General features: G+C 40.5%; 1 protein-coding gene across 1 annotated transcript in view; it reads right to left on the reverse strand.

Annotated features, from left to right (window-relative positions):
* The window catches only part of nrxn2b (neurexin 2b), a 363379-nt gene that overhangs the window by 151552 nt on the left and 198166 nt on the right, over window positions 1-13661 (reverse strand). Inside the window, exons 12-15 of the mRNA XM_077544145.1 lie at window positions 11324-11485; window positions 6926-7364; window positions 4747-5130; window positions 2439-2642 (exon numbers count right to left, since the gene is read on the reverse strand). Of these exons, the coding sequence (XP_077400271.1) occupies window positions 2439-2642; window positions 4747-5130; window positions 6926-7364; window positions 11324-11485 (1189 nt within the window). The remainder of the gene's footprint in view (window positions 1-2438; window positions 2643-4746; window positions 5131-6925; window positions 7365-11323; window positions 11486-13661) is intronic.

The raw sequence follows: 13661 nt of genomic DNA on the forward strand, positions 1-13661 counted from the left end.
AATCAAAAGAGTAAGAGAGAGAGAGAGACAGAGAGAGAGAGAGAGAGAGAGAGAGAAAAGACATTTTACATCCTTCAAGGTACATTCTGCAGACAACCAAGTATTGCTCTGGGCCACCATCCGGGGACGGCTCTGAGTCAGGATCACCCTTTCACTTCATCAGCCCCCGTTGCACCCCCTCAACGTTTCCGGCCACCGACGTGCAGCAGAAGGCAAAATTGCACCACAGGGTCCAAGTTTGTCGGTCCCAATGTATGTACTATATGTAAATGTGCGGTGTGTGCGCACCTCAGCTGCAGCTGAGATCTTTCCTGTTACTGAAAGTTCTAATATCTTGGTATTCTGATATCCTGCTGCAAATTCTATTGAATAATCGGGCATTCAGATTAAAAAAAAAAAATACATATACATATATCTCTCTAAGAATTCTCCCCATAGATTTTAGTCTATGGGGCGAGGTGGCGCCAGAACTATTGTAGCAATTTTGACGGCTAAATCACCACATTTGAGTAAGCCTGAACAAAAAAAAAAGATCAGCACAGCAACTGTATCGCAGCTAGCGCATTAGCAGCTAGCGCATTAGCAGCTAGCAGCATTAGCATTTAGCGGCAGCTCTGCTAAAACTGATAGCTGCTAAATGCTGTCAACAGGCACCATTCCAATACAATATCAGTTTAATTAAGTCCAGTGAGCTTGATTTTGAGATGTGTTGACATGTATGGCATGCTAAGGTTTATTCTGAAGTTGCCTTCTCACCGCGCGTTACTGACAAAGTGTTACTGCAGCTGGTTTGACTGTCTTCCTGACAGTGTATGCTAATTAAGCGAATACTAGAGTCATTAAAAAAAAAAAAAGCCTTGAGCATTTTTTTAACCGAGGTACTCGAATCACTGAAGGACTCGTTTCACCTCCAATTGCATTTCTGGCACAACAAGCCAAAAAAAAAAAAAAAACAGCCAAAAGAAAATAGATCTTGTGAGATCTCAACACATCACACTATTTTGCCATAAAAATCTGTTTCTCAGTCTTGCTTTGTTTTATAGTTTTTTAGTTCGAGGTGTCACAAATGCAAAACACTTTAGCTGTTAGTTTTTAATCTTTTATTTAGGTGCATATAACTTCAATGTGTCTTAATGATACAACAAAATAATGTTAAATATACCTTTTTTAAATCAGCATTTAGGCCTACTGAACTACTGTAATTTCATTTTGGTCATTATGATTGTCCTCGAAAAAATGTAAGTATTAATTTAGGTATGGTGAAAAAAGTTTGACAACCGCTACACTGACGTTTCCATGCGAACAATGTAATTCTATTACAAGCCACAGCTACATGAAAATAAACATCGCATATAAAAAAAAAAAAGAAGAAGACATTGTTGCTTTTAGGTGTCGTGTTGTATTCTGTCATCCGTATACAAGTAGAAAGTGGTGCATTTGCCTCCTGCAGCACTTTTGGAGACCCAAAACAAACAGTGACAAGAAAGGGTGATCTGCACACCCCAGCCACTTCTTTCCTGCTGCACATATGACAAAAGACTAATTGTAAAAATGCTATAAATATCATTTTAAATTCAGCGTTAAAGGTCATTTTCTGTGTTACTACTAGTGTATAACAATACATCATCTACGAATTGTGCGTGCAGGTGAAAGCAGCTGAGTTGTGGTCTCGAGCTGTCAACCGCGACAGAATAGTGGACACAAACAGCCGGGGACCAGCATCACAGCATAGTGGGTGTGACCTAAATAAAGGTAATTAAAAGCCGCATTCAGATTTCATGTTAACATGTCCTGGAGGTACTTCATTCTCACGAAATGACGTATCCTTTGGAAGCAATACTTATAAAGTGATCGGGCTGTGAGCAGGTCTCCCTGACCGTTTGATCCGAGGCCGCAGAAACACAAGCCATTGAAGGGATGAAAAGTTCCGTGGATGGGATGGGTGGGCGGTTCGATGCGTATGGGCAGCAGAAAAGAGAAGGAAAATAATGTCCTCGCTTGTTGTTTCTCCCTTATGTGGTGGTCAACTGAAAAAGTTGCAACATCATCACAAAAGAAACTGAAAATGTTGCACCTTTTGGTTGTGTTACTATAACACCTAGTGGGATGACGCTTTGGAACATCCGAATATTTATAATACAAACCGGAGGAGCTGTGATGTGATAAGAGAAAATAAAAAGGAGAAGGTGAGAGCAAGAGGCAAAAGTGGCCTGAGCAGCTTTCCGTCAGGAAATCGCTTCCAATAGACAATTCCGGTTTTTGCCGACATCTAGTGGTCAAAAGAGGGAGTACGTCTTCCCCTCATGTGAGCACTAGTACCATTAGATAGAAAGGTATATATATATAAAAAAATAAAAATAAATAATCATCGAAATATGAAGACGAGAAGGTCAAGAATGGAAGGATGGTGAGGTCAATGAGGAATGACGGCGGCCTACCGAGGTTGACGGTGAGCTTGACGCGGCCCCCGTCCAGCTCCAGCCGCAGCGTGTCCGCCGACTCCTTGGAGGTGCTGGCCACAAGCAGGCCGTAGGCACGCTGAGACATGAAGCGAAGCGCCAAGTCCTCGGCCTCCGTGTGCATGGTGACGGGCATGATGATCTTCAGGTACATGCTGCCGTCGTAGCTCAGCACTGTCGCCTCTGCGAGGTGAGAAAGCCTAAATTAGTCTCTAGTATATGAGAAAAATGTCAGTTAGACGTGATAAACACTAGATGCTACAAAACAAATAAATATGATAAAAAATGACACTTGCCTTGATAAAAATCAAACAAAACAGAACATTTTGATCATTTGAGCATGTCTGTCTGATCCTGCAGTAACAAACATCACCACTGGATGGCAGAAAAACTTCACTAAAACAATAATCCATCCTTTCAAAAATGAAGACATTTCATCCTGACATGAATATAAACCTTGCTCAACACACTCAAACCGCTAAGCTGATCGGGCCTCAAATGTGCCATCCCTTGTAACCTTATGCACGCGTGTTATTCCATAACTAGTATTGTAGTAAAATATCGATGGAAGATAAAGGTCAAGGGTAAAAAATAAAAAGGTAAATGTAACCGTAACCAAACCACTGTATATGATCAGCCCAGTCATTTCCAGCCACAGTAAATTTTAAGTTATATTTATTACACCAATCATCTCAACTCATGTAGTGAGCAACTAAATAGCAATAATTGAATTTACTATGGGACACAACATTACTGCAACTATATTACACCTTGTCTGAACAAAAAAAAATAAAAAAAAATAAATACAAATACTGTTCTTCTGTATCTAAGAATTATGGGAAATGTAGTCCTACTAGCCCAATGCTGCGGTCTCCAGTCAGAGCCAACTCAAGCTGAACTTTTCTGGTGACATATTTCCAATTTAACAATGCGGGACCAGTGCGAGGTAAACGGCACAGCCTCATTCCAATAGCTGTCCGGGCAGAGCAGAAAAGGTAGGATAACGGTGAGTGCATTGCATGTTTACAACAATTGAGCTGTCACCCAAGATAGCATTTAGCACCAGCTAAAGTAATACGTTAACACAACCAAATTGACTACCCATTTATAGTTACTAATGAGAATTTAGTGAATGTTTGATTTTTAGGTAAATTGTAGTTCACCCTACATTAAGAGCTACTTGTAACAGCAACAAGCATGCTGGGTATATGTGATTATAAAGTTAGCATTAGTCCGCTAAGTAGTGCACTGCAAGTGGTGTAAATAGGTTTCATATAAGAGCGCTAACAGGAAGTACCGTGTTAGCTAGCCAAAATATTGCTGACTAAACAGTGTTTGATAAGTGTGCCGTATAGTGTCTTATCACATTGTATACACTTTACTCTATTGGCTCATTTTAGTCTTGTTGTCCATTATGATCTTATACTTGTTCAATTAAACAGTGATTGTGATCTTGTAAGCACATTCACTGTAATTTTGATCATAGTTTTGATCAAATACATTATGAATATATTATTAAGCTACCAGATTTTCAAAATGAAAAACCTAGGTGCTACAATTTGGCTGAAAATCGAATATACAATAAATTTGTCGCGTATTACTTTAGCTAATGCTAAATGCTATCTTGGTTGACAGTTCAACAGTGCTTAATAAGTCAATGCACTCATCATTATCCAACCTTTTTTTGATAGCTGGTTGTGCTGTTTACCACATGCCACTCCCACTGTACCGGTCAATCCATTTGAGACATTTGATCACACTATTTTAGATAGATCAACTAATGAATGGGCAAAATTGTCTATTTTAATAAAAAACTAAAATGGGCTGGTCTAGCGATGAAACGGAAAATGAGTTCCACTCCAGCCCTGACTGACAGAACAATTATGCTCTGTGCTACACAAACACAAAATTACCTTGTTAGCATTATCAATTATAATTATATATATATATATATATATTATAATTATATTAATAATTATATTTGCTGTACCAGAATGCGTCATTAGTGTGTACGTGACCTGTCTGATCTTGATAATCAAACCTCCTGAAAAAAAAATAAAAAAAATAAAAAAATAAATAAAAAACCTCATTGAAAAGAGTATTTGTGGCCCTTTAGGGTTTCTATTATTATAGTACTATTTTGGGGACATTTTAGTTTGGTGGTGTGCCATGAGCTTTTAGTTAAACATAAATGCTAAGTCAGAGCCCAACTAAATTGTCCAGTATTTTAGGATGATTTCATATTAATTTAGGTGACTGAGTCTCTCTCAATATCCCCGAAACACACCTATCTCGCAGTTGATGCCAAGGAATCCTGTGCTGGTGCAATCGCATATGTAGCGGTTCCAGCCCTCCTTGCACAACCCGCCGTTACCACAGGGGGTGCTGCTGCATCGCTTCTGCAGCTCGCGCGTGCAGAAGCTGCTAACGCCCAGCGCGCTCTGGATCTCGGCCAAGCGTCGAACGTCGCGGCTCTTGCCGTCAATGAAGAGGTCGCGGACGCAGCCCACGTAGCCGTAGTTGAGCAGCGCCGTCCACACCTCAGGCGGCAGAATGAGCGCCGTCTTGGCCTCGGGAAGGCCGCCCAGGTACATGTCGCTGTCCAAGTCCAGGATCTCGCTGCCCTCTGGCGAGCTGAAGGGCATATTGCGGCTGTTGACCGAGATGGACCCTGAAACGGGATGAAATCGGGTTTGCGTGAATGTGACGGTGCAAAAACAAGCAGTGAGCGTGAGACGGTGCATCTGTCTAATGTGTTGCTCACGAGCTAAATGGAGGAGAAAGAAAGCAGAATGCAGCAGGGAGCGGGTGAAGCAAAGCCCCCCACCTCTCTTTCGAGCTCTCTTTCTGTGATTAACGGCTCTGTCTTCATTTTCTATTAAAAGCCAATTACAGCGGGTGCAGCAGTGAGATCACATGCCGACAGACGCACACGCTTCGTCACACACTTTCTCGTTTACAGCGTGCCATTAGAAGGAAGACCACATGGACGCTGTTCATCAGTCACACATGCAGATGTTCACATTTGCGCCCACAGACGGAACGAGGCCTCGCAAGATGAGCTTAAGGCATGGAAATAAACAAATATGCACAGTCGATGTGGCGCCCTAGGCGAGATTTTATATGGTGCCAAAGTCAGATAGCATCATTAACTTTTTAGTTTAGCATTAAATAATAATAAAAATTAATTGGAATTATTTTACTTTCATATAACAAATATAGGAGTATGAATTTCAAAAGAAAGGTTTCAAAGTAGGGTTTAGCTTTAATGGAAGGTCAATTTTTAACCATTGTTCTAGAATTGAGTCTCAAAATTCAGCTGTCAGAATGTGTGACTTCAGGTTTTAAAGGAGTCAGCGTTTGGAGTCAGGATTTGGCTACCATGCAAGGTCATGGTTTTTAAGTGAAGGTTTTAAAGTGAGGTTTCAAACGAGAGTTTGGCTCAGGGTCACAATTTTTCACAGTTGTCACAAAATTGCGTTGAAAAATTCAGCTGTAAGAATGTAGGACCTCGGGTTTTAAAAGTAAGGTTCCAAAAGAGAGTTTGGCTTCCATGCAGGGTCACAATTTTTAACAGATGTTCCAAAATTGAGTCTCAAAATTCAGCTGTCAGAATGTGTGACTTCAGGTTTTAAAGGAGTCAGAGTTTCAAAGTAAGGTTTAGCTTCCATGCAAGGTCAAATTTTTGTATTTTTTTTTTTTTACAGTTGTTCCAAAATTGCATCTCAGAATTGAAGTGAAGAGGGTCCCGATTTTTATCCAATGTTCCAAAATGGAGTCTGTCGGAATGTGTGAAATCAGGTTTTAAAGGAGTCATCATTTGTAGTCAGGATTTGGTTTCCATGCAGGTTCATGGTTTTTAAATGTTGTTCCAGAATTGAGATGACAAATTCAGCTCTCTGGTTTCAGTGAAGGTTTCAAAGTCAGATTTCAAATTAGGGTTTGGCTCAGGGTCACAATTTTTTTACATCTATCACAAATTTGAGTTGTAAGAATGTGTGAACTTGGGTTTAAAGGAGTCCGTGTTTCCAAATAAGGTTTCAAAGGAGGGTTTACGATTTTTAACAGATGTTCCAAAATCGGATCTCAAAATTCAGCTGTCAGAATGTGTGACGTCAAGTTTTAAAGGAGTCAACAATTCAAAGAAAGATTTGGCTTCTGTGCAAGGTCACAATTTTCAACAGAAATTGAGTTGCAGAATTCAGCTGTCACAATGCGTGAGATCAGTTTTTAACTGAGTCAAGGTTTCAAATGAGGGTTTGACCTTGGGTTTTTACACCATCATAAATATAGAACCACATAGAAACTAACCTCAAGAGTTAATTCAATGCTTTATAGTTTATAGTAATATTTTGAATAGAATTATATTGAAGGTTAATTTTCACTGGATTTTTGGTGTGACGACGCCAAATGGGCGATCCGGCCCTGCCGGCGTGTGGCATCCAGATCAAGATGACACTCCTTACCTTTCCTTCCTTCTCTTTGGAAGTCCACATGACACCATTCCCCGTCGTTGACCTTCTTGTTGTTGGCCTTCAGCTTGGTTTTGCCAGAGCCCATGTCAATCAGCAAGTACAAATAGCCGTCCAGAAGCTCCAAGGCGAAGTAATCCGTTTTCAACTCCCTCCCGGGCTTCTGCTCTTTGGAAGCCTGTGGCCGGCCGTGACTGAAGATCAGAAGGCCGCTGGGCTCCGTGGTGCGGAAGTCGAAGGAGATGGAGCCCGTCTTCTTCGTGTTCCACTTGGGTAACGAGATGAAGGATTCGGGGGTCTCGAAGGTGACCGGGTCCAGGGCTGCCACATCCTCGCAGCGGAACACCAGGTCGCCGTTCAGGCTGATTTTTGGGTCACGCTGGATGGCCGAGCGAGAGAGCTCCAACTTGAAGTCATTGTTCTTGTACACCACCTTGAGGGGAACAATTTTCGGATGAATGAAATATTGAAATATGACCTTGTGAGAATTTAGCTTCAGCACAGAACTACACCAGAGATCCACATAATGTTCCATTTTGCCAAACGCTTTGCAGAGAATGCCCTTCACGCGTTGGACGACTCCCACTTGGGATGTCAGTGTTGCTCGGGGGCCTGCCTAATAACGATGACAATAAGCACACAAGCGCAGCGGAAAAAAGAAAACAGCTCAGGAATGTCAGTGCGGATGCCATAATAGGCTTCTAGGGAGCCGCAGACACACGGTGACGTTCTCCAAATGTTGCCTGCAGCCTTGACGCAGGCAGCCTTTGATGAAAGGTGGCTCTATTGTTCCCACTCAAATTGTGTCTTTGCATTCATCATAGATTCCCAGCCACGGGCAAAGTAAATTATCCCTGCTTCTTGTTGTTTTCTTATATTTGTTGAACACCTTCCAGACAGCATTCAGAGGCGCCGACTGTCCTCCAGGTAATGGTGCGAGGCGGCGTTCGCGCGGTTGCACGTGTGTTTTCCTCCCGAGCTGCTTCATGCTCCCTCAACACACAAGTAGGCACACACACACACAGGCAATGGGCTCACTCAATGCATCTGTTTTCCTCAGCTGCTGCAGATCTGAGTTTGGAACGGTTGACTTTTAAAAAATATATATTTTTGAACTTTTTGGTGTTAAAAAACAAGTGATCAATGTGACACCTGTTGCAAAAGGAGGTAAAATACTTACATTGATGTTTCTGCATTTGCCAATTTATTATTATATTATATTATTAGTATGGGATTTTTTTTAATGGGCTTTAGGTGAACTGATGAATACATACACACTCGCACGCATGCACGCACACACACACACACGCACATACACATACTCACCCACATACAAAAAAAAATAAATATATATATATATATATATATATATATGTGTGTATATGTATATATATGTATATATATTTAAAAAAAAAAAACAACAACATTTATTAATTTTTTTTAATTTATTTGTTTTTTAAAAAAAAAGGAGAGCAATGATGATGTCAAATCGAATGAACAATACTGAGCTCTCCTGGAAAAAAAAAAAAAAAGGAGGTAAAATACTTCATGGTGCACCTGCATTTGACCAATGTCATTATTATCAATGAAAACAAAATAAATAATAAAAAAATAACTGAATACCTACTAGTACTTTTGATATATAAATAAAAAAAATAAAAAACATTGACAATATAGCCATTTTTTAAGCCCGTATCCCACAGAGCATTTTCTAGCGACAAGAATTTTTTTTTTTAAACTGTTCCAAGCACCATTAAAACGGTTTAAAGAACGTTTAGAGAACATTTAGTCCCTGAACGAACTAGACGTGGAATCTACATTCGCTAGTGTCGCAAACGTGCGCCCCCTCAGTGGGATGCGGGCTTTAACATTGCATGAAATTAATAGCGATTTTCTATTCATCTAATTTCTACCTCCTGGTTGTAAAACGGCTACAATAGGCAAGTACCGATTTCTTGAAATAGGGCCAAGTATCGGCTTGAGATTTGGTATCTGTGCTCGCCCATCCCTAATAACAACAACAACAATAATAATCAGTCTGTCCTTCATTTTTACCTTTGACAGTTAATTCCATACATCATTTTAAATGTATTTACTTTACTTCAGTATTACTGTTTGGCCATATAGTCATTTGGGAATTGTAGTTTAAATTTGTTTATTACACATTGCTTATTGTGAACTTTAGAAAAAAAATAGGTTGCACTCAACAAATACTCCATAGTTAAAAAAAAAAAACTAAAACTAATATTAAAACTAATCTAAAGTAAACTAAAAAGAAGCATTTTGAAAAACTAACTGAATTTGAAGAAAAAAAAGTATAATGAAAAATCCAAAACCATTATAACTCGCTCTTCAAATGACATATTTGAATGTGTAATTGGTTTCAGTGTGTACTTACTGAACTGCAAGTCTGCAACCGTTACTTTAACAAAAAGTGATTCCAGTCTGCCTGCTTAAGAAGAATATTAAAAGGAACTCAGAGAGCTCTGATATTATTTTATTTCTAACAACATGAATCTATGTACCAAATAAACTGTCCAACAAGTGGAAAGGCTGAAGGACTGAGGATTGAGTGAGCGTAACCCTAAAAAGATGTTATCACACACACGCATTCAAAAAAAAAAGGTGACACTGGGAGGAGGCTGTCAGAACATCAATATGAAGTTGAACGGGCGGGGTTGCGGCAGTCAGGGAGGTGAGCAAATTCATCCAGTGTGAGGAATCAGTCAAAGAAATCAATTCTTAATTTAGGCCGCGCCGCAGCCGGGATGGCAAAGCTGGCATAGCGACTGCATCGCTTATACCGGGGACTTAATTACACAAAAGTGCCTCCAAGAAAGGCAAACAATGAGTGATGGAGAGGCGGATGGTAGAAAAGGAAGGGGGTTGGGGGGGGGGGGGTGCGAAATGGGAGATAGCAAGGTCACAGTCTCGGGCGGGCGGGTAAAGGCTGCGGCAGATGGTGCAGAAAAAGAGAAAAACGTGTTGCATGGCATAAAACGCACAACTTGTGACCACACACACACTGCAGTGTGCCCATCACTTCCGTTAAATTGGAGACTGATCAGAAGCATGAACACCGACCGTAACGTCGGCTTATCTTCACACTCGCAAACTCATTGATGCACATTATGAGGTCATGCATTGTGTGGCTTTGTGTCCCCCACGCACACACTAACACACACACATTCAAGCCATTCAGTGCCCTCCTTTTTTCTTTTTTTTTTTGGACCTCCGCAGCCCGCAGGGTGCTGCCGAAGCGTGTCAAAGGCGTTTGACCACGGCGTCTGCATGAAAGCCTCGCCACGGGCCGGAGCCGCCGATAAGCCGAGCTGAAACACACGCACTGACACCCCCTCCTCCACAGACACGACTCACACAGACAAAGTGATGTGTTTGTTAGAGCTTGACTGAAGCCAAGATGTTGAGCCGACTCGGAAAAAAAACGATTTGTGTCTCTTACTTTGCCAATTTGCTCATTTAGAACTAAACTGCTGATAAATGTGCTTCCTCTTATAAAATGTTGAAATGAAATGTGAAACTTTGCTAACATTTCCTTTGACCCCTTCCACGCCGCCGAATGTTGCTTTGAAGGGGTGGCTAAATTCCTCCTAAGGGGGGATCCTTCCGCTAAGCGAAGCGAATGCTAAAAAGTGTCTTTTCTACAAGCATAATTAAGTTAGAGAGGGCGATTACGGCGAGATCCATTAAAAGCGATGGCAAAAGTAATTACTTATTCAATCAGCGCAGCTTTATGAGAAAATGCGGTGGCACCATGTTGCCGTGCCTCTACACAAGTCATTACCTTTACAAGGGCATAATACGTTCAACTGTGATTGTGCCTCTTGATAGCTTGTTAAACACTGATGTAAAACCTAGAAAGGGAAAAAACATATACTTTATTTTCTTCTGCGTGGGTGTGTTGGTGTGCATCTCTCTTGGGTGAGACAAACAATGTGAAAGAAAAAAAGAAATGCTAATGTTTGTAATGGATGTAATATATCACACCCACCAGGAGACAACGATGCACTCTAAAGCCAACCAACAGGTCCTGTCATCTCCCACCTCAAATGAGACTCACCAAAACCATCTGCGCTACCGTCTTTCGCACAGTGGCTGCATGCGAACACTCATGGCTGACAACGAGGCGCTCTAAAACAGCCATATCAGTGGAAGCCCTGGCCCTAATGCTGGCTGTCACATCTGACTATTCTGTCTTTTGACCCCTTCTTGCCCTTTTGCATTTTTGCGTGATGTGCATGCACTCAGGGCCCACAACGAGGCACTCTACACTAACTAGTTTTTGAGGGTTGGCATAGCTAGTGAGAGAACTTCAATCAGAACTTATTTATTTTTATTTTTTTACATTTGCCGCCTGCCGCTGAGACTCACATCTTTGAGGCAGCCCATGAAGTTGTTGCTGACGGGCGAGCCCGGCAGGTCGGCGGTGTTGGGGCTCCCGCCGATGTAAAAGAAGTCGTCGGAGCCCAGCATGGTGTAGTCCTCCTGCGTGTAGCCGGTGGTGGTCAGGATGCCGTCCACCGAGATGGTTACCTGGCAACAGGCGTGACAGCAGAACAGATAAAGAGAGGGAGGGGCATGGAATAGACGGGAGAAAAATTAGAGCATTGAAGACAAAACAGTGGAGGACAAACAGTTGAGTGATTGGCTGGTTTGTGCCCTATGTGCGGGTACATGCTTGTTTTTAGTTTTGACAAAATGTCCGCTTCCCTTTAGAGTGCAGTATTACACTTGTTCAATTATCTTGTTTATTTTATATTTAGAGTTCCTTTCACGCATGGTTGCATATTGTGGTTTGCAATTTTTAATGCTGACAAAGCAAAAAGCGCAGATTACTTCCCCTAACACATCTGGAAAAAATGTCTTACATGGTTCAGTAACAATTTGTTTGTAATGTACAATTACAGTTGTGTTATTATTTCTTCTTTTCCTGTACAGTATTTCATATCTTTTTCTCCGCGACTGCACTCTACAGGTTCTTCTCAGCTGAAGGTCACATTTCTTTATTCTTGTTGTTGTTGTGCTTCCCTTCTAAACAAAGCAACTCATTTTTATGTCTGCTGTTGCTCCCCCTTTTTTTTTTCTCCCTTTCTTCATTTTTCTTTTCTTTTTGAAGCTTGCAGTGAAGATTTGAGCTTCACTCCTTGGCTGCACATTGTGATGTTTTGTTTGTGAATGAAGTTGCTGAATGATAAAACTGCCAGACACCTATGAAGGTCTCCATACAAGGAGGAATATTCAATCAAATGGACAAAAAAGAAGCAATCAACAGTCAGCAGAAATGCTACATATTGACATGTGCAAAAATGCTGCAGTTATTATTTCAACAACATTTAAGAGTTAGGGCATGTTATTTTTCAAAGCAATGCATTTTCAAATAAATCCTCAAAATATGATGTTCGATGAAACTCCACACCTGCAGGGGGTGCCAGTGGACAAACTACATTTGTAATCAATGCAAGAATGAACAAGCTCTAAAAACAGGTGGGTCAGAAATAGCTCAATTATAGGTCAAAAAGGGCCCCACCCCACTTAGGTAAAATTGACCACATTTTTTGGGTTAAAATCGTGTCAAATGAAAACCTTTTTGGGTCAAATAAATAATGTACAAAACAACACCAACATAAACCTTAAAAAAAAGTTGTTAGGTAAAACCCCCCTGCATAATTGGGTTGTTTTTTAGGTTATTAATTTGAAACAAAAAGTTGTGTCAAATGAATGATTGCACAAAAAAGTTTTTAGATTAAATGAATGCATAATCCACTAAAGAACCCAAAATAGTGGGTGTAGTTTGGGTTATTCATTTGACCCAAAATTTTGGATTAAATGTAAAATCCAAAATATTGGGTCGAATGAATAACGCCCAAAAAAATTGTTAAAAGTGGCAACTGGTCTCTTTTTGTGTCATATTTAAGTTATTCTTGACCCAACTGGGCTATGAATTTGACCCAACTGTTTGGGTCAAACCAATAACCTACAAAACAACCCATTTTGTAAGTTGCTTTGTAGAAAATTACCCACTTTTTGTTTTATAAGTTATTCATTTGACTCAACATTTTGTGTCAAAATAATGAATAACCCACACAAAATTACCCCAACATATTGGAAGTGATTTGGGTAATTCATTTGACTCAACATTTTGGGTTAATTGAATAAGCAAAAAGTTGTGTCAAAACAACCCAAGTGGCGTTTAGTCCCTTTTTGACACATAGTTGGGTTGTTATTGAGCTAACTGTTTTTTGGGCATACACGTAAAAAGGTTAACTTACCTTCTCTGGCACATCTGCAGAAAAACTCAATGTCATATAAATAACATCCACGTTATTAATAGGCAAAGCCAGAGTCAAAGAGAGTGATAGGGGAGATTCAATAGATGTCTGGCAGATTAGAATTTTGTGTTTATGCGTGCGTGTCAGCCCCACAGGTGTGTTAGTAGAGGTCCAAAGTGCAGGGGCAGGTTAGGGTTTGTTTGGTTGTGAACACAATCGGTTAGTACTGTGGTCAGTAAGGGGAAGGCAGACACAAAAATGGTTGTTAGTACACTTGCAACAACGTACGTTAGATTAGTAGCACATTTGTGTGTTTTTATTTCTAGTTTTCGGTTAAATCTTAATTTAATTAGTCGAGAGAATGGGTTACGGATTCTTTGCTCAAACCAAAGCCAAGTTTGGACTTAAGGTGTTTGAATTTAATAATAAAATATGAATAA

This window comes from Vanacampus margaritifer, chromosome 15 (assembly GCF_051991255.1).
Source record: "Vanacampus margaritifer isolate UIUO_Vmar chromosome 15, RoL_Vmar_1.0, whole genome shotgun sequence".
NCBI classification, from domain to species: Eukaryota; Metazoa; Chordata; class Actinopteri; order Syngnathiformes; family Syngnathidae; genus Vanacampus; species Vanacampus margaritifer.